Here is a 23,000-nt window from a genome sequence, read left to right on the forward strand (position 1 = left end):
TAATAATAATAATAATAATAATAATAATAATAATAATAATAATAATAATAAAGGAATAACAATTACAATACAAATTACATAAACATTATCTTCCCATTCAGAAAAATTACTAATTACCACGACGGGATTTTAACCCAAGTAGCTGCAATGGGACATTCCTGCTTCCACAATTTTTTTAAAACAAATCGCCCCAACCGGAGTATCGTTCGCCACTGGCACCTCATGTCCTTTCGACGTATTCCAAACACTACAGGAACACGAACACAGAAATACTGAGGACAATTAAAATTCCGACCTTGCTCTTCAGAGGAATTTGAACCCCTAGTGCATTGCGCCTCATGATCAGGAACCGAACGCCCGGGATCACTCGGCTAGTGCCACCGGTTTAATTTGCCACAAACTCCTCATATGAATATAAGATGATAAACTAGTAGTTATGGAACATTAACATAGGACTGTCTATTTCTACACATGTTGATACAATTCAAAGAATGTGAAAATAATTTATGTTATCTTTTCTTCTTTGCAAAATAGAAGTTATGGTAAAGAGGAAATTTAATGTAAATCGGGACCATCTCTGCAACCGATGACCAGCGCCGTAACTTAGATTCTTTTCGGGAGGGCAAGCATTAATAAGGTTATTTGGGACCCCTAGAAAAAGTTGATTTTCTAATTATTGGGCCCCCTCTCTCCAACTCTCTCTTAATCTTTATTGGCTTTATTTATGTAATGCAGCGACAATATTTGATGCTTCATTTCTAATTTCATGTTCCTATCGTATATGGAGTAAGAAAATTTTGTCTGAAAATGGGCCCCCTCGAACGGCGGGGAGCTTCTTTGGGGGGAACTTGCCCCTCGGCTCCCCCACAAGTTATGGCTCTGCCGATGACGTAGCCTCAACTTGAAGAACGTTTCGTGATATTTTCCTCATTGAGAAAAGTATATATAACTTGTTTCTGAGTTAAACAAGAATATCTCGAGTACGTCATTAAGACACAAGATGCTGATATTTTCTTACTTATATTTTTATTTATATTTTGTTTATATTTGTTTGTTTTTGTTATATTTGAGTATCTTGTTTATATTTTTCCATGAAACGACTTTAACTAGGTATTAGTTTGGGTGGAAGTTTAAATGGCGCGGTAGTTGAGTGATTAGCGCATTGAACTTCTATTTGGTGGACCCTGGTTTGAATCCCGGCCAGGCTGAAACTTTTTCAAGTGTTTCTGTTTCAATTTCAATGCATACTCAGTGTAACAAGCAAGATCTTCTCTCCTCTAGAATGGAAAGGATGTTGGAATGAGAAGAATTGGAGAAGGTCTCTCAATGGAGGCAATCATTTACAAAGTCATTTCCAGCAAGTGTTCTAGATTTGATATTTTCAGCTACTTTCAAACATTTTCTGATTCATATGTGATCAGTGATTTTATTTCTTTCAATATACAGTATATAGTGAAAAAGTGCATTACATACACAGCAATATTGAGATTAACATATGATGTTCATTCGACAACATGCTCTGAACCAGAGAGATTGATCTCAGAATGGAGAAATGTTTCGTGCGTCATCTACTCACAATTTTACTTCCATACAAACTTGACTCAGTGCTACCAACTGCTGTCAGTGCCGAGAAAAGTTACGTGTAAGTTGGGTTACATCTGTCTAGACGTTCTCACAACTGCAAAAGACCTGGACCCCAAGTAATGGAATTAGAGCATTTAGGGGGAGATACTTTTGTGGCTGGGTGTACAAGAGATTCCGTGCAAAGTATAATTCCCAAACATGCTCCCAACAGAATCCTCACGTATGTTGTGATTTGAAGTTGGGTCCAAATAAGGCAGAAAGTAAACATTGACGGCAGAGAACACAACATACTTCGGCAGGAAATCAGAAGTGTTACATGAAGTGTCAACGGTTTCTCGAACTCGGAATAACGTGTGTTGTGATGCATTTTATAACAGTTTATTTCATGTTTCCTTCCGGATATAAATATGAAACAAAACATTTAGCTTTTCCTCAATTTTGGACAGCCTTGGCTCTGAAACTATGCACTTTTTCCTACAGGTCCATATGGACTTTATTCTCTTATTTTGAAGTGAGGAAACACCTCTTAGAGTTTGCGGTACAGTCCAATAACATCCTGTATATAGATAGATATATAGATACAGCAAGCGGCAAAACGAGCAGTACTGAAATCACAACTTCGACATTTATTTATTATTTGTTGTACAACATAATGGATGTCAGCTAAATGTTATTCAACTCATATTTTCTATTTTAAATTTAAGCCGAATCGCGCCTGTACATCATGTGTTCAGAATGTTGACCATTACGTCGCACATATTCTTCATAGCGGTCCTGTAGATCGATGAATGTGTTAGTGAACACGGATTGCTGCAACGATAAAACAAATGACCGAATCTACTCTCTTAACTCCGATATGATGGTAGGGTGTTATCTGTTCGAAAAATTGCTTCCTTCAGCATATGTTGGTATCTAGAGCTATGAGGACTGGGGAGTCGGAAGGATATGGAAAATCCGTTCCAGGTGAAATCAAGTAATACCGAAATTCTCGTGGGCAGTACAAGTGAGTCATTTGTAGTGTGGGCACTATCTTTGTCTTGCTGCATCCATTGTTGTTGTAACGACAGATTTTTGGTATGTCTAAAATCGCGCAAATCATGCAAGAATGGGTCAATAATCAATTGTCAATTGATGTAGTGATCAAAATAGGCATGGCTTTCATTACTAACCGTATGTTGCTGATGAAATCTTCATCGTCATATGGCATAGCTCCAGAGCAATTCAGTAGAGTGCGTGGTTATTTTCTGCAGTGAAATGCTTCCCCACACCGTATGAGCGAAAATAGTGCTCGACAATAAACACCTTCTCTCTGTTGTAACATTATTTTCCCGCCAACTGCACACTATGCTAATCCATATACAACTAAGCGCACATGTGGTGCTCACACCTCATACCATATTGCTCCTGCGTGCTATCTGTATGCGAATTTCAGTACTGTTTGTTTTGCTGCATATTGTAGATAAGTATAGATAACGTCGTTGAGAGAAGTTATACTGGTACTATAAGAAAAGGGATTAATAAATATTTCCGTAAACTTCATAGCATTTAGGTCAATATCTACTTTATGTTACACACTGAATCTGGATACAACCACGACATTCCGTGGTCTTATTTACACTTGTGTTTCCTAGCAAGCAAGACTTCTTTCAAACAGAACCAAAACGGTATATTCCGTCTCCGCTCCGTAGTCTGCCCTGTATCTGCAATAAGGTCTAAAGCCAATGACATGTAGTGAGGTGGTGCCTCGGTAGTTAGGACTGCATAGTTGTCATTTTGTAGATGTGTGGCCCTGGATGATTTTCATCAGTTACCGCAACGTTACTTATCCGTGGTAATTGCATAAGCGTGACGATACATTTTAGGATGCTTAATTGTTGTAGATACATCTGTCTTCCCTGCATCCATTCGACAAATCTGTCTCCATTTCAAAGAAAGATCTAAATGGCTTATTTAAATCGTAAAAATGAAGCGTGCACCAGTAGTACTAAACAATGCAACCATCTTTCACAAACATCTTTCCACTATGTAGAATTCGTATGCATGTTGCTTTCCAGCCAGGATTAATTTTGCGTGTCACATTGTAGTGTTGTAATAGTTCAAATGGTACGAATGTTTAGTTACATTATTAGCTAACATTAAGTACTACTAAACCGCAATATAGTGAATCATCACTAAAGTGTTTTCGACATAAAATCAAGATGCGACGACTTGGTCTATATAGGTATATAGGGTGCATTATTTATTATGTTCAATCGTGATAAGGAAGAAACCAAAAGAGGAAGAAAAGCGAAACTTTGCACGAAGCAACTATAGGAAGGTGACACCTATTCACGTATTGGCTATCACCAGAAGAACAGTGTTGCCAATCAATGTAAAGATATAATTTTTCAAATGGCACTTCATAAGACTATTACATGTTCAAATCCAAATGTCAAATGAAATGATATATACCACATTTATTATTCACTATTGCAAACTAAGGATGTTGTACAGCACAAATGAGATGAACAATGCAATGCACTTCCAAAGTACCTAAGCGTTAGATACATGGTTTTGATGTGACGTGTTTTAGATAAATAGAAACAAAGTTAAAAGGAGTGGAAAATTTAATTTTTTTCGAAAGGTTTTATTTCGAAAACATGGTTAGTTAAGTATCATATCTAGTTACTTGTATGGTTTCCAATGGATGTACAAACTATTTTGCCGTTTACAGCACTTTGATATCTCAAACTGTTTCGAAGATATGAAAAAGCATTGTTGAAATTTGCAACACTACTTAAATCATGTAATTGCAAGAACTTGTTGTAACTAAAGCTACTAAAAGCTATTTCTTTAATGCTATAAAAGAGAAGTAAAACAAAACTCATTTTAAATATTTTCCACAAATACGCCATTTTCAATAGTGTTGTGAACTTTACCGATATTTATGATATATCCGGAACGGTTTGAGATATCGAAGTGCTTTAAACGGAATAAAAATGTGTACATCCATTGCAAACAATATAATACAAGTAACTAGATGTGATACTTATGATATTTTTCCTTCCCGTTTGCTTTTCTCTTCAAACACCGGACGACTTTCTTAAGAAATATACAATCCTGTTAAAAACAGGACATCTCGTCACACTATCCTAGGATGCAATCTGGTACAGAGCGATAAATTCATCTCTCCATCTCTGATGACAGCATAATCAGTTACATATATTAGTGCAGAATGCAAAGGAATAATGATTTTATGGTTCACTTCATATTGCTTCAAGATTTGCGCCAACTTTCTTTCCCGTTAAAATGAACCCAACATTTAGAGAATGAACACAACTTACGTTCATAGTTAGATCATCCAATTCAACAGTCATTACTACTTAAACTCACAAGATAGGAAATAATAAAAGGTCACTGATTAAACAGAATGAAATAATCGTATCAGTGCATTGCGTCATTCTCGAAAAAAGATCTATTTCTGCGGCATTGGTTATCCAATAAAGAAGAATATACAATGATTGTAGTACGAAGCAGAGTGACATCAGACATCCTTCAGAAAAGGTTCCTAATTGTTTACATTTCGTCAAGCTTTGATGTTTCCAAAACTATCCAATTAATGTTACATCAATTTTGTACAGTTTAATGCAATTTCAACGATAAAAGAAGTAGTATATTCCAGGTAATGAAATTGGTGGAATGACACAATCGAAAAAAAAAAAATCTGTAGAAGGAATACCTTTTCTTCTTTGTAGTGATATTAAGGTAATTTGACATAACACGCGTCTTCGTAAACTTTTAAGCCGTTTCTCTAAATGTTTTCATATAGAAATTAAATATTAATTTGGATGTTATACTAGCTGTAAGCGCACGGTGTTGCCGCCTCTTAATTCAGAAACTGGATTTAAAGAATAAGCGCTGGTCTTTCTCAGTCTTAGTTCAGAACCTGGATAAAAGAGAGGAAGATAAATATCCTTAAACAACTTACCCACAACCATTTCATTCCTGGTATTTATCCACATAACCAAAATTATGTCGGTTGCATACAGACCAGGCGTTCTTAGAAACATGCATACGTTTTGACCTTCGCAAATTTCCTCCTGATCTAATTGTGCACAGATCTGATGAATATTAATATGCCTACAAAATTATGTGGCTCTAGGTGAATCCCTTCTATGCAAGGAACTCATAACTCATACACACAAAAACAGAGGTACAACACATGCGTCATTTTTACTATTGCTATTATTATTAATAATATTAGGCTTATTATTATTATCAAAGGCGTATATGCGTATAAATGGCTACAGAATAGTAGGCTAGTTTTGTTTATCTCATATTGATATTCCTCTGTCTAGAGTTTGATGTAATTTGTTACGACATCGAGTACCTATACTCTCTTCGTTTTATAGTCCAGTAATATATATGAAATAATTTTTTGTTGTGTTATAACATTTTTGGTACAACTACTTTTTTATTTTTAGTATTTAATTATGTAGTACACTAAAAAAAGTTAAATTGAGCAAAAAATGGTGCTGGTGACACGAAATGATTTGAAACAACCTAATATTTGGTTACTAGTACCAAATATGCGGATGTTCGATTTAGGATTTTATATATCTGGGCTCTCGGCATCTTATGGCCATTTAACCCGTCACGTTTGAGGGATGACGTCCCTCGGCGAGCACACTATCCGAGAAAAGGGAAGGAAGAAAGGATTGGGGAAGGAAGGAAGCGGCCTGGGGCTTATAAGTTAGTTATCACCCGGCATTTGCCTGGTGTGAATGAGGAAAACCCAGGAAAACCTCATTCAGGGCGCCTGGCCTGAAAAAGTGTTTTACACATTTTCGACCGAGTGCATATTTTATATATATATATATATATATATATATATATATAGGCGCGGATCTAAGGGAGGCTATAGGGGCTATAGCTTCCTCTTGACGCTCGGGTATACACTGGATAAAATGGGCTTCAGTCCTGCTTTACACTGGAATAAAATGGCAAACTATGATTTAGAACCTCCATTGATCATATCCTAGATCCGCCACTGTATTATATATATATATATATATATATATATATATATATATATATATATATATATATATATATACCGGGTGTTTCAAAAGTCTGGGAACACTTATAATATTTTATTGTAGGCAAACTAGTAACATTGGAAAGAAACGAATTGCATAATTGTAAAGGTTAAACTGTAAAGTTTGTTTTGAACAATGTTTATTTCACAGATACTCTATGTGGAAACCACGTGTGACCCTACAAATGTCTACGCGATAATGCAAGTCTTGCCACACACGACCCAACGTGTCTTCCGAGATTGTTGCTGTTGCTTGCTCAATTTTCCTTTTCAATTCCCTAACATCACCTGTCAATCAAGGGACGTATACAAGATCCTTCACGTACCCCCACAAAAAGAAATCGCAAGGGGTGATATCTGGAGACCTAGGAGGCCATTTCAGCACACATTGGTCTTTTGATCCGCCCAGACCTATCCAATGATTTGGTAGCTCTGAGTTCAGATATGACCTAACATCACAGTGAAAATGGGCGGGTGCACCATCCAACTGAAGGACAAAGTTCTCTGATTCAATTTGGAACAATGGCAATAACCAGTCCTGCAACATGTGAAGGAAGGACTCTCCATTAATAGTTTGTTCTTCAAAGAAGAAAGGCCCATTCAGTTTCTTGTGGGACATGGCACAGAAAATATTTACCTTTGGAGAATCTCGCTCGTGTTCCAAAATTGCATGAGGGTTTTGTTTTCCCCAAATTCTACAATTGTGCCTGTTCCCTTTTCCACTTGTATGAAATGTTGACTTGTCTGAAAAATGATTGAATTCACAAAAGCAGCCTCTTTGTCCTGCAATGCACAACAAAACTGGAATCGCTCCTCTGTCTTTTGGATATAACTTTTGCACTAACTGTAGTCTGTATGGTTTCATGTTTAATTTTTTACGAAAAACACGCCACGCAGACGTTGTTGACATTTGCAACTCAAGTGAAGCACTGCGTAACGATTTTCTCGGGCTCCTTGTGAGAGCTTCTCACTCGTTCAACGTCATTTGCACTCACACTTGTCCTACCACTTCTCTTCTTGACACACAGACATCCTGTTTCAACGAACTTCTTATGCCAACTGTAGATTGCCTTTCTTGTTGGTGCTGCTTTACCGTACTTCAACCTAAATTTTCGTTGGACATCTGTTGCACTCTTTGTTTTGTCAAATTGTAGGATGCAGGAAGCCTTCTCACCTCCAGAAAGCACCATCTAGATTTTGGTACCACCTAGTGGCGATACATGGAACTACACGTTACACCTACAATGAAAACAAATTACAACTTCAATATTTCAAATTATTTACTTCGTTAGTTTACAAAGCTTCTAGTTTGGCTACAATAATTTTTTTTAAAGTGTTCCCGAACTTTTGAAACAAACTGTGTGTATATATATATATATATATATATATTGTTAGCCTGGTCTACTCTTGTACGAAATGAATGTGGGAATAGTAGCAAGAATGAGAAGACCAAACTAATCTAAGAGAAATATCTGGAATTTCTCTCTCAACATGCCCCTGAAAGTTAGGCAAAATGTGTAGCATGAAGTTCAAGAATAATTTAGTTGTGATCAATGGAAATGTTATTGAACTCAGAGAAAGGCATATTGTTCATTTAGTAACAATTTATTGGTTAATGAAATAGATGTTCTTAGATTCAACTCGTTTAAATATCCGAAAGGTCATTAGGAATAAAAGTAAGGAAATCTGGCCTTAAGAATATCATACCTGGATTACTACTGGTTCTATGCTGACAGGAAATCTCATCTGCAGTTCAGTTCCAAATTCTATAAAGCGTCCATGGAAAGATGAAAACTTTTCACTCGAATAAAAACTCGTGTACGAACTTTCCGGAACTTAGAATAAAATAACTTATCCCGACTCGTTACTTAGGATATAAGTACGTGTCGTAAAGCAATATATTAGATTACTATTTCGACGCGTGATCCATTGAATCTTAACTCGATAACTCTCTTAAACTTCTCGTCGACTTCTGATTAACTGACCGACTTATTATCTTCTTATTAACTTCTTATTAACTGGTCTCTTAATAGCTGATCTCTCTTTCCACGGAAACGTTTTTTTTATAATCAAGAAATGAGGTTGCAGATTTCGGAGATATTCATGACAACAACAGACTCCAGTTAGCACGTGGAATTCTTGAGAAACTCAATTGGGACAGAACATTCTGCTGACCAAAAATCCTTAGAATCTCCAGACACAATCTCTCGGATGATTTAAATTTTGTTAATCTAAGATGTTTTTAAGAACAAAAGATACACAATTCTTACAATTTCATAGACATTCTGTTCTCAATTTTGAAAGTAAAAACGCTGATTGTTTCACAGACATAATAACCTCATTGTATAAATTCTCTTGTTAACATTATGCTAACTAGGTTGCAGCATTTGCTTTTCGTAATGAAATAATAAAGTGTCAGCAAACTAAATGATTTTCATAACATGATGTTGTTCTTGTTATTTGTGTGACATGATTTTAACGAGTAAAATGATGATGTGAATAAAATTAATCTAAATAACATAAAATATTGTAATTTTACCAACAATTGAAATCTAATACTATAATATCTAATAATATTTCATGAATATCTTAAAGTGTCATATGACATCACATAAGATCCTATATAGTCTATTACATGATCATATATTTTTAACTTAGCAGTTTTAGAAAGTTGTACGAGAAAATCTCTGAACATGGCCCCCAGCTTCGGTGTTTCTTTCTTTCATTTTAAAAAAAGTAAGGGAGGATAATTTGTTGAAGAGCTGACCACTCGTCCAGATTTCAGGAAAAGGATGACACTTTTTTCATCACGCTCAGCAACTGAGTCCCTGTGGTTGTAGCATCAGTTGCGGAATTCACCATGGAAAACAAAAAATTAATGTCATCAGTTCTGCCATGAATATTTATTATGTGAAGTATCTGCCCACTATTTTTGTCGAACTAACATCTATTTCATGGAAAATAAGTTTCTCAGTTACTTCTATTGCAGATGTATTTCCTCTTTGCAATAACAAACTGCTTTATTTACGATCACCTGTTTCTAGAGAGTTTCGTTTTTTGCTCACTAATATGTTTCGCGAAAGAACTTTTCCCACTCACATGACATTACACACAGTAGATCTACGTAGCTGTACCCCACGACACTATTGTCAAAGACCCGCCAACTGGGTAAACAACAACAATCTGCCCTCTGTGGACATCTGTAAGGTCATGACATATATAATGACGCAACAACACAATATCACGGCACGTATGGACGAAGTAATAACAGGTACGGTTGAGCAAGGTGCACACCAAAACTGAAGAAAAAAGTGCATTGCGGTTCGCAATGCGTCACATTTATAGGTAAAATAATAATGGCATTCTTAGGTCATTGTGTGTTTGACAGATGCTCACGTTATTCTGCCCACCCCTGTAATATATTCGTGGACAAGAGGATTCTACAGGCTAAGGTTCATTAATTCTTAAATTTAGAAATATGAAGTTTCAGATGAGGTTTACAATTTTGTAAGGTTTTTCAACGAAACTAACTAAAACTTCCCATAATAGCTAAAAAAAAAGGAAAAGTCACAAAAAAAATTAGCATCATTCATCATATGTATTATTGACTGAAGGACCATAAAAAGTTTACAGAGTAAGAACATTCGATTTCCTGTTGTATTGAATGCACAATTCACATCATTTAGTAATTATTGCGGGGCGGGGAAACTCAATTGAAAGTTCTCATAATTTGCGGAAAACTCATAAGCGTAACTCGTCATGAAGAAATGAAAGAACAAAAGTATTAGTAAGAACTAAGGAGGCAAAACGCTAGTCCATGTATGCTGATAGACATCACAGACCCGCAACTAGATGGTGGCCAGGGAGTTTAAACCCTATGCGACCACGTTCATCTCCCGTGATATTTTTTTTTTGTTTTTTGTTGGTATGAATGTATGAATGTACGCTGAACTCAAGTCAGCCCCCGCCCCGCCCCTAATTACCTCAGTCCTTTTGTCTTACTGTTCTGGCTACGGGCCTGAGTCAGCAGTAGACTTGAATGACGGTGTGTGAAATCTTTCTGTTGTAAATGATAATGCGTATTCTTTTATACAGTACTTAAAAAACAAATGATTTTTTTGAATAACTGTGGCTCTCGCGGAATAAACCTAGTGTAAGGTTAATGTCGTCCATGTAAAACTTTCCGGATAAATGTAATGCGGAAGAGTATTGTATTGCATTTAAATGTTGCGCATCTTCGCATACAACAGAGAAACTAAGCTTAAATAGATGGATCACAATCACCAGGAATAGGCCAATAATGACAAAGTCATATGACGTGAACAACTATTCGTGAACTACTATATAACATTCACGTTAAAAAAAAATAAAACAAACTCTAGATCATTTATCAATTCGTCCCTCTCGAGACGAAGAGGCATATCTAAAAATTATCAAAAAAGAGTTATGACTACCTTCTTGATCGTCTCGTCGGGCTTTACATGATGGTATAAGTGGAGTATTTCAACGTGCTTTGGTTGCTTAGTTATAATACTTTTAGCAAAAGGGCGTACACGAAATAAACGGAAAATATCTCGCGAGAAAGAGGTGTATCTCAAGATACGCCTATTTGTCTTGTTCTTAGAACACGTTCTATTATCATGAGATACGCCCCATTTTACCTACTTTTGCATTGTTACATTATCGTAGTTTGTAAGTAGTTGTGTCAATTACAGCGCTTTGGAATATAATATAGTTTGGAATATAATATAGAGATGGCTACGAAGAAAAATTAAAGAAAACAAGAGAAAAGTAGCACAATCACGAAAAATTCATGGTAACAAAATTCATGTTAGTCCTAAAACAGGTAAAAATATACCTCATAAAAATTTGAAATAAAAGATACAATTCTACTAACTGTACAAAATTAGGTCGGAAATTTGATTAGTTCTCAGAATATGAAAGAGAAAATGTTTTGAAGATTTCTGCGAAATTGACACCATCCAAATACAACGTGAATACATTGTTCGGTACATAAACCGTAAAGAAACTAGACAAACGACTCGCAAGAAAAGTAATTCTAGGAGATCAATGAGTAATTATTATTTCCGCCCCAAACAGGGAAATCAGATTCCTGTATGTAAGACAATGTTTTTCAATACTTTAAATATATCAGAAAATGTCATGAGAATTGCGTTGGAAAAGAAAGTACAGGAGTTAATGCCAAAGATAAACGGGAAGCTGGTCAATAATAGCGGTGGAAGAAGACAGAAGAAGAAAGGTAGCAATATTAGAATATACATGAAGATTTCATCGCATGGAAAAAGTCAGAAAGGGACTACCTACACCCAGATTTGAACAAACAAGAGATGGTGGATATGTTCAATACGGAATATTCTTATAAGGGAATACATGCCTGCTACATGACTTACAATAACGTTTTGAAGACAAAATATATAATATTTTCACCCAAAAAAGATCAATGTGGATTACGCGAAAGTTACAGAAGCGGATGTCCCAAAGAAGAGTGAACTCCAGGATCAGTATAAATAATAGGCCTATATCACAAAGAAAGAGGCAGTTAAAGCAAAGAAAGACGCTGTTAAAGCTGATCCAGACCCGAAGAAAACGTGTGCTTCATGCCACCTACAAATGTTATTTTTCTTCCCAAATGCAATGGCAGCCGTTTATTTTGTAAAAAGAAGATTGGCCAACTAAAATCTGACTGTGAATGAATTGAAAAGAAGAACATGCCATTGTTTCCCTTGGCATGAAGGTATAGCCAAACGGGGATCATGCAAAATTGTAACTGTCTAGAATTGTATCTTGATACCTTAGACAAAGCTGGTATTGAAAAAGGTTCATTATTTTTGGATGGATGTCCAGGACAAAACAAGAACTCAGTCGTTACTAGCATACTCTTCCATACAGTATTCAACTACAAGAACATCAACAGAATTACTCTTTACTTCTTCCAATTATGTCATGGACAAAATGAAGGTGATTCAGCTCATAGCTGCATAAACACAGCTATAGAACCTGCAGTAGACTTGTATGTGCCACCTCAACTTGTTCCCATATTTCGTCTTTCAAGGAAAACTTATCCTTACAATATACACATGATGCAAATAACTGACTTCTTAGACTATAAGACTGCAGCTAGAACTCTGAGAATGCTAGCAGTAAAAGAAGATGATAACGTTGATGCTGTGGAGTGGACTGCTATGAAGGAGTTAATGGTACAGAAAAAGCAGAGCAACAAAATATTTTTCAAAACAAGGCATTTGCAAGATGAATATCACACCATCAGTCTCAAACGAAACGTTCCTTCTGTTACGGAACTGCACGTGTCAAGATTGTACAGGAACCCACCATTACTATCAAAGGAGAAATTCAAAAGACCTAGTGACCCTGTGCTAAAATCGGTTGTGAAATTCCCAGAACATGTACTGTCTTATGAATCTTTGCTCCAGAGGAAAACAGTCAAAAAATGTTTGTGTTTCTGAGTACTACTTGAGCTATTGTAAGGCTATTTATTATTATTTCACTTACTATGGTAGAAATGCATACTATTTTTTTAAAAATCATAAGATATTTAGAACTAAGCAGAAACTTCAAACAGTACTTGTAATTTCACATTTTTAGTCCTTGAATCTTAACGAGGAAAAATACTGCAAAAACTTTAAAACGCTCTCCTGAAAAATGTGAAAAAAAGAGATATGCCAATTCGTCTCGAGAGGGACGCATTGAATCGGTCATTGCAGAAAGGGCACATGTTACAAAATCATGTTTTGGAAAAAAAAAAGGCAAAAAACCGTTTAGTTCGTACGTGTGTGCCGTTACCGAAGTGGAATGTCATATGGTTTAATAGTGAAGGGACGCTATTATCATGTGCGAAACATTAGTTTTCGATCGTTGCTCATTTTTCTAGTAGAGAGGCTTGAAATTTTGCACATATGCCCTTTCTGCACTAACTGATCTAAGAATGAAGCAAAAAGCTATTACTAATTAGTGACCTACGAATATTATAAGATCTACAAAGAGTACGGACAATATACTGTCTCGTGAATTGCTTTGAGAAATAAAGACTAACTTAACGTAATCTAAGGGAATTTAGTTGATGTTTGAAAGAAGTTATTCTAATAAATCCTTAACGTAGAAACGGCTTTAAAGATCACTCTCTAATACATTGACCAATCTAAGTTATTGTAAGACCAACAATACTGTAGATTATTATTAATAATAAACGCGGCGGTTTTTGTTACACATGGGTTCATTACCCATGTAATTTACAGCAGATATATTGCAAGTTGACTAAGAGAACATACTAATAAAGCCACGTGAAGAAACTCAAAAGAACATACTCGAAATAAACAACGAATAAAGCAAACAAAACTCGTTTGATTCATAATACAAATATAATAACACTATTTTGGATATCAGTGTTTTTCTTCATTCCGCTTCATTTCCCCTGTCGTCATTAATGCGTTGCTGTACATCTTCATGAGTTCTCGCCCACTGCTGCAATCAATTATAAAACACGGAATATCCGACTTCGGAGATAAATATCCTGGAAATTTTTGGTTTCTAATAAAAGGAAATATGCCAGTGTACTGCATCACTCCCTTTGGGTAATTTTTGAAAACAATTTAATCTACATGGCAATCATCACCTGTTCTTACAGCTGGAATATACGTGCTGTTTTTGATATTCAAAATAACTGCCTTCAGAAGGCGATACCTGAGATCTCTTTGTGGCAAATAATGGGTCTACCTATGTAGATATTGAATCTAGTATTATCACAATTTCCGCCAAAATGTTACATGTACCTTTCTGCAGTGACCGATTCAATTGTTTCAATGTAGCAGCACGGTTGTATGATCAAAGAGATAACAAAAAGAAACATGCCGAGGAAATGAGAGGAGAAAGAGACATAGGAGAATAGACTGAAAAAGTGTTGGTAGAATATTAATACTCATACATCCTGAAGTAGTGTCTCTATAAAATTATCGCCTCCGCATTCGATATATTTGTTTGCTTTCACTATTGTCTTCATCAATGTCATATTTTACCTGCTCCTTGTTCTCTCCCTGCGATTTATTGTGAATATGAGCAGCAATCTGTAATGCCACCGAGTTTCGAGTTGAAAATGACTGTTCTAATTAGAGTAAGCATCCAATTAATATCTCCTGAATAGTCCAGTCAAATTACATCAAAAACGGGCCAAACCTAGACATTTAGAATAAAAGGATGGAACCTTATGTAATTTGTTCGTGATCTCTTCTTCATTAACCTCCAGAAAATCCGAAAAAATCCAGTTGCGGGTTTCCCGCCATGGATCATTCTTTCTTTATTATACTTCTAATATTATAGGCAATGTAACATGTTATCACTTTTCTCTGAGTAACCATTTTTGCATAATTTTAAAATGAAGTAAAAAAATTGGAATCTGTAATAGGGGACATATTCTTTTCATTGCCTTATACAAATTAGAGTAGAAATATGAAAAAAAAGTGCTCGAATAAAAGTTGTTGGAAGTTTTATAAGCTTTAAAACAATATATATATTTCCGCTATATACAATGTCAGAGATGCGCAATGAAGTTTCAAACGTCAGTGGACTGCGCACAATTTCTGTAGAAACATATGAATCAATCAGTTAACATGAAGAAAAAGATATTTAGTGATTTGAGACGGCTTTTCGTTGCAATTTCCGGTAAGTATCAACAAGTTTGCAAGTCCGGCTAGTTTAATAAGCAATTCGTAAATAGTGGCATCGACAGGGGGTGCTCAAGAACCCTGAAAGTAGACTTCTGCACTATCGTTCCGTAAGTAGGCCTATGTGTCCATTGAAATTAATGTTTGAGATAAACGTTTTAAGAAGAAGGTGAAATATATTGAAACTTGTTTTACTGATGTTGTTATCCCGCAAAAAACTCCAGTTGCGGGGTTTCCGCCTTTTTGAATAGACAGCCCTAGTCTAGTGCAATTACGACAAAAATCGTTCAAACTTCAAGATTTTTTTGAAAAAAGATTAAACCTGTTAGAATATGTTATGTGTGTTGATATTACACTAAAACAGTCCCAAAACTCAAGTTGTTGGTTTTCCATAATTTTTGCGGCCAATTGTATGAGTAATATGTAAGGTTATCACAAAACACAATATTAAGTAATGTATTGTGTTTGTTGTTATGATGATGGACCTAGCGTAAAGGGTATAAAACACTAGACATGAACAAAGAAACCATGAATATGCATAATCGTTGAATACCATGAATATGCATAATCCACGTTGTTCGTTTATTTCAACAGGAATTTCGTTCTAACACAAAGAACAAATCCGAATTGATATCACTTCTGACGAAATATCTCGAGAAATCTGGTTGTACCGTACATCAAATCGCCTGGAGATGCACACACATTAGCTGTGTTAATCGCAACAAATCATGTAAAATATGGCTCGTCAGTAATAGTGGGAGAAGATTAAGATATTTTGCTTCTGATGGTAGCACTTGCAGGTACATGTTTATTCCTGGCTCGAAGCCACCACATAAGAAATACAGCAGTATCAAACTTCAAAGATAATTGCAGATATGGTGAACTGCATTTTATTTCTGTATGCATTCACTAGTTATGATACAACTTCTGCTCCACGCAGTAAAGGAAAGTACGTTGCGTACAAATAATGGGAAAAATGAAGAACTGCGTCGAGAAATGGATATTTTCAACAACCCATCATCATCTGCTGATGATGTGGTAGCTGGTAGAGAAAAAATGTTTTTAGCGTTATATAGATGTGCAGAGAAACAAAATCTGGAAGCCGCCGTTATCAAAGCGAAAGGTGGTGTTACATGTTCTTAGGTAGGTATCTATAATTCAACTGGTGATCAGTGTATATTGTCTTCCTTTTTATAGCAACTACTTTTAAGTTTAGCAGTTTAATAGATGCGCAGAAGAATCTAAGCACAATTATAAAAGCTAGTGCGTATAGTGAAATAGTGAAAAATCATGAAACAGGAAATGATTGTATTTGCTGTAAATCGGATACAAAATTCATCTCAAATAATTCCGTTAAGTATATTTTCCTCTATTTTTAATAATTAATCCCTTGTGTAAATCGCCATTTTTATTTTTTCCTGAACTTGTACTTTCAAGCACTAATAGATAAAACTTTAAGTTACACTGAACATTTGGTAACGCGCAGGTACGTAGCCAATGTGAAGACCCGGGTTGTGCAGACCCCCCCCCCCGTTCGAAACCAGAAATGACACACAGAAAGCTGGTACAAAAGTTTTCTTTCAGGGTTCTTGCGCACCTCCTGGCGACACCACTGTTTACGAACTATTTATTAAACTAGCCGGACTTCCAACCTCGTTGATACTTACCGAAAATTGCAATGAAAAGCCGTCTGAAATCACTAAATATCTTTTTCTTCATGTTTCTACAGAAATTGTGCGCAGTCTGATGTTGTTTAAAGCTTTATTGCGCATCTCTGACATTGTATATAGTGACAATATATACATCGTTTTAAAGCTTATGAAATTTTCAACAACTTTTATTCGTTCGCTTTTTCACATTTCTACTCTGTTAAGTTGTATGAGGCAATGAAAAGAATATGTCCCCTAATGCAGGTACCAATATTTCCCTTTATCCTAAAGTCATGCAAAATTGGTTACTCAGAGCAAAGTGGTAATAACATGTTACATTGCCTATAACATTAGAAGTATAATAAAGAAAGAATGATCCATCTACGTAAATTAGCTTAGAAGTTATGTGGCATAAACTAAGTGCATGTGAGAAATCCAAGACGATAGACTATTTATTCAAAATGGCGGAAAACCCGCAACTTTTTTTTTTTTTTTTTTGTTATTTCCTAAAGGTTAATGAGGAAAAGATCACGAACAAATTCCAGAAGGTCCCATCTTTTTATTCTAAATGTCTACCTCAAACCTTATTTTGGCTGCACTATGAAGTAGTTTTTGAATTTCATGTCGTGGCGAAGAATATACAAAACTAAGTAAGATCGTTCCTAGGTGTAAGTTCGATATATACATTTTTTTTTTTTTTTTAAGCTTGGGAGTCTCAGATACGAGTGCTCAGAGGTGGGTTTTAGGGTGCAAGTTGCATGCATGAAGTTTTGAGGTGGATAAAAATAGAGGAGACTTTAATTATACCATAAAGATACGCTAAATAGTTTACGGGGAACGCTAAATAGTCTAAATTTAGCCTACGGAGCAAATTGCATTGATTTTGTAACAACTAACTCAGGTATTCCCCACCACTACGTTTTCTGGGTGGAATATATTACATTTTCGGAGATTGCACTCAAGTACTTAGAGGGAGGAAAACCGACGCTGGGCTCTTACGTCCCCCTCTCTTGAATTTACCTGTGGGTGTCCATGAAAATAATCCCAAAACAAAGTATAGTATCTATGAGTAACACACTTCCTATTTTATAGAAAATGTATTTTAAGTATCACTAACTTTCTCATTTCAGCTTGTGGGATTATAACGACGGCACCAAGAGTAGTAGGAGCAGCAGAAGGTAGACCAAATAAATATCCATGGATGGCAGCTATCAGAGTTCATAAAGAGTTAGAGTGTGGAGGATCACTTATTAACGATAGATATGTGCTCACGGCAGCACATTGTGTTTACGAGTAAGTAGGCTTAATTCTTAAACATTTTAATACATTGGTAATCTCAAAGAGAAAGAAAACTTGAACTTGGAAGTTAAAATAATAATCTTACTCTCATTGCCGTAAGTTCTTTTTAAACTTTCTCGTGGGTAAATAGTATTCCTGTCAGTGGTGCAGTAGTTCGAAGTTTCATTCTTTGTGCTATCTCATGTGTTTTCTATTCCACTTTAAATTATAGCTATATCCGAGGGGGTCACTCGATACCAGTCTTTGCAAAATTCTCCGTACAGTAACAAAATGCAAAATAAGTACAAAAGTAACTTTAACTGCTTTGTCGATTAACACAAATTTTGAGTTAAGTTGCGTCGACGCAAAATCTTACGGAATACGCACCCAGGTCTCATAGCCTTATTACTGAAACGAAATATGAACTCAAACAAAATAGAATAATTTTATTAAACCACTATTTTGCCTTGTGAACATGTTGATGAAGACGAGGTTTATATTAACGCTGTTAAAATTACTGGAACATTCATTATGTGAATAATTTTCCTTTTATTATTCGAATACCATAATACCATTACTTTACACCAGGTTAAAGGAATTTTAAAGAGAATCACATGTAGCTTACAAACGCAATGATTTAGAACACAGTATTCGAAGTGGGGGGAAACAGTGTTCGAAGTGGGGGGTGAAAGCAGAGGCGGTATGTTTTATTATGACTTTTACTCGACATACCGGCTACCTAAATGTTGAACTGCAGTGAGGGTATGTTGCCTAAAAGGTGGCATTTCTATTTACATAATGATTCCAAGCTATTGAAGTGTTTCTCTGTAATAACGAGGAGATATGTAGAGACTTCGATCCCTGCCAACTACTTCGTAAAACATTTTTTTAAAAAATTACCCTTAAGTTATATTGTAGAGAGTTATACACGAAAATGCTCAAAAACCGAACGAGAGTATTAATATTTCCTGCGGAAAAATTCCCAGTCCCCCCACACGACCGTAAAGTATTGCAAACCTCCGGAAGTCCACCCCCACAGCAAACAATCCCTAAATCTGCCCACGCTCAAAACACGGCATTTATATGCATTAAAGCAAGAAGACATATACACATACATGACAAAGAAACCATTCACTATAGTACATCAAAATACAGGGTGTTTCAAAACAACACCGACAACTTTTGCGAAGTGATTCCTGACACCAAGATAAGACGAAAAGTATAGACCAAACTGGGTGCACAAATGCTTCCTTTCGGAATTATAGACTGCCGAAAACATGAAAAATTGAATTTTAAAGGTCCATAGCTCCAAAACTATGGGACCTACAGTAGTCGGATCAAAACTTCACTTAGGAACTAATATGTGCCCTATCCAAAAATCCATGTTTCAGAATCCTGCGGTACTTCCGCAACATTTTTTATAAAGGTAGTTTGGCTACGGGCATATAATTTTAAATACTCATCAACTACCGCTGTAAACATTGTTGCAAGTACCGCAGGATTCTGAAACATGGATATTTGAATAGGGCACATACTAGTTCCTAAGTCTTAAACCACCTATGGTAGATCTCATAGTATTGGAGCTATGGACCTTTAAAGTTCGTATTTTTTAAGTTTTTGGCAGCCTATAACTCAGAAAGGAAGTATTTGTGCACCCAAGTTGGTCTATACTTTTTGTCTTATCTTGGTGTCAGAAATCACCTCCCAAATGTTGTCAGTGTTCTTTTGAAACACCCTGTATAAACTTGATGAACTTCTTTGAAGACACCTGATTTTATAAACAAAAGGTATAGAAAAGATAACAAAAATGGTGTTGCCAACTTAGTAATTATTTCTAGATAAGAAATAAAATCTTTTTACGTGCAAAGCTATTCGTCAATTACTGTGCACAAAAATGGATTTATTAAAAGTATTTAGCATCTACTTATCAGTGACGGTATGTTTCATCACAAAAAATCAGAGGCGGTATGGCATACCCCGCAGACCGTCTCACTTCGACCACTGATTTTAAACATATAGTAGATAGATATATAAGGAAAACATTCGTGCAAGTGCATTAGTAAACATTTAGTATGAAGTTATTGAAATATAAACTTTGGTGCAAAGTAACCCTATAGATGAAGATACCTTGCACAATATACCAAAAAGTATATTCAACATACGAACAACGTTTCTGTGCAATGTTTTCCCTTCAGTATTTATACATTTCACTTTCTACATAGCTTCATGCAGTCTACAAATATTGATATTAAAATGATGGTACCAGTTTCGATACTTAGTATGAATTACCGATATTTGTAAAGAAAATTATGTATATTCTGGTACTGGTACAGGAACCACATTCTGATACTTAAGCGTATGTCCCACAAAAATGTCAACTCAGGAACAGAAAAATATCCCCGTGAACGGATTTGCCTTGGTTGCTCTTTATGTCCAAGAATATCATCCTAACTGTAATCAGTAGACGATTTAAAGGATTTGGGGTTTTCAGGCTGAAGCCCACCCAAACTGCTTGATTTCTTTCTTAAACAATCTAATGTTGGTCATTCCTATGCGTATAAGCTTCAAGCCTCCCCCCACCCCCCCAAGTCTAATGATTTCTAAAAGAAAAAAAAACCTTTGTGAGTGAAGCCCATCTCAGCCTACTATTTTTCTGGATCCACCACTATTCATAATTTATTTCCCAACAAGAAATTCATTCCAGTATCTACCTAAATTTAGAAGGCAGGAGGTGCCAGTAGTAATAATTTCCTATCTAAGGAGTATTTTAGATCTGAAACCGCCTTCTCCCAGTTTTACTTTTTTTTAAAAAAAACTTTAAAACGTCTCACACTTCAATTTCACTATTGCATCAAAGCCCATTCCACGATACTGACTTAACTTGGACGGAAATTCTCTTACGTGATATCTTTTAAATTTCGGCGGCCTTTACAGTGACTGTTTTCCATACCACTACAACAACAGACTCTTCAAGTAATTAGAACTGATATTTACTGCCAATATTATAGCCTAAATACAGTTAGATGTTCTATTACGGTGTCAGTTTAAACTTTCTCTTTACAGTTCATGGTTTTTCCAACAGAGGACTGTAAAACTCTTTTCATATTTTGTGCCAAGTTACCCCTGAAGTACAAAGTGAAAGTGGAAGTTCTTACGGTATCCGAATATTCGTTTTCAAACTTCCAACAATTATTCTAGTAATAATTCGTTATTTGAACAATTTCCCGAATAGTTATTCGAATATTCGAAAAATCCATTATTTGCATGTTCGAATAATGAATTATCCGAATTTTAACAGCACTGATACGGTGCAACATTTAAATACTATAGCAGTGTCTGCATTAGACACAAGAATTGTTAGTTCCACAAGAGAAGATCCTAACCTAGAGTGCATGTTAAAAGTCGGATATTGTCGAGTGGAAATTTAAAAAAAAAAAAAAAAAAAACTATGTTTAGGCTTAAAAGTAGTTAAACATTTGTGTTACGAGTAAAGCGTTATGGAATTTCGAAAAAAAAAAAAATTGTCCTTCATTGATTTTAGTACTTTTTATTATTATACAGTATATGCACGCTGCATTTCCTAAATGTTTAACAAATCAGCGTTTAACAGGTTTGTTTTATGCAAGGTTTCACAATTGTCGATCCATGGTACCCTAGAGGTCCGTTCAACGAATTTTTACGGAGTCCATGTATTATTTACATCTCATACTGTATATAAAAAAAAAAATGAATAATGTCATGGACCTGTACGCATGTATCGTATGTTGTGCGGTTATAACATTAACAAATATTCTTATATATTAATTGTAGGTGGTATTGCTCTCAACTATTATTGGTATGCAGAGAGTAAATTTTAAAGGCGTGGGGTCTGCATTTTACCTTAAAAATAAATAGAAGATCCACAGCTCTGGACTAATTGAAAGCTACTGTAATTTCCCCTAACTTTTGCTCTCGTAAAAAGTAATTTCTGAAAAATTTGACAAAAATATGATTCGAAAGTTTTACCCGAAATTTGTGGTCAATAACTCGGGAAAAAGACAAGTTGGTTTAGAATTGGGGTGAGTTCTGCAGTGAGCGTACAATATATATATATATACAATCCATTAAAAAAATCTTTCAATTTAACGTCATATTATTATGACTTTGAGGCTAAGGGGTACGGTTGATTAAGGCAAATGAATGATAATGGAATAAACGAGAATACCCCTATCAAGCCCACCCACACGATGTTGTCCACCACAAACTTACTTGGTCGGGGATCTAACCATGGATTCCACCAGAGGTAAGCGCTCTACCACTGAGTCACGGTTCCTCCTTTTTTAATCAAATGAAGGACGAATATAATTATATACATATCTTCTTATAAATAGCAAATATTTGAAAAATCCAAAACCCAAATACTAACGAACAATAACTCATGAACCAAAGGTGTGTGAAGTAAAATGTATCATACCTGTACTAAACAGATGAAGGTCTACCTCCATCCAAATTTGATCAATCGGGTGAGTTTTTTAAAACGCAAAATTTCCTGGATCATAACTCGGAAAACGAAGTCTGTCATGAAAACGTTTCACATGTGAGCTAAGCAAGATCATCTCTTCCTTTATGACGAGTTTGATCAGAACTAAATGAGATTTGTAGATTTATGGTATATGTATATGTATATGCCTTTGATTTTTTTAAAAGAAAAATCAAATGAGGGATGGAAATTGTATT

The 23,000-nt window shown here is 35.5% G+C and overlaps 1 protein-coding gene across 6 annotated transcripts in view; it reads left to right on the forward strand.

Moving 5' to 3' along the window:
• Positions 1 to 23,000, forward strand: part of LOC145686443 (coagulation factor IX-like) — a 237,622-nt gene that overhangs the window by 147,658 nt on the left and 66,964 nt on the right. For all 6 annotated transcript variants that reach the window (XM_081759747.1, XM_081759749.1, XM_081759748.1 and 3 more), the window contains one exon: positions 18,137 to 18,299. In XM_081759747.1, the coding sequence (XP_081615873.1) occupies positions 18,137 to 18,299 (163 nt within the window). The remainder of the gene's footprint in view (positions 1 to 18,136; positions 18,300 to 23,000) is intronic.

This window comes from Thermobia domestica, chromosome 5 (genome assembly GCF_964235325.1).
Source record: "Thermobia domestica chromosome 5, izTheDome1.hap1.1, whole genome shotgun sequence".
Lineage (NCBI taxonomy): Eukaryota > Metazoa > Arthropoda > Insecta > Zygentoma > Lepismatidae > Thermobia > Thermobia domestica.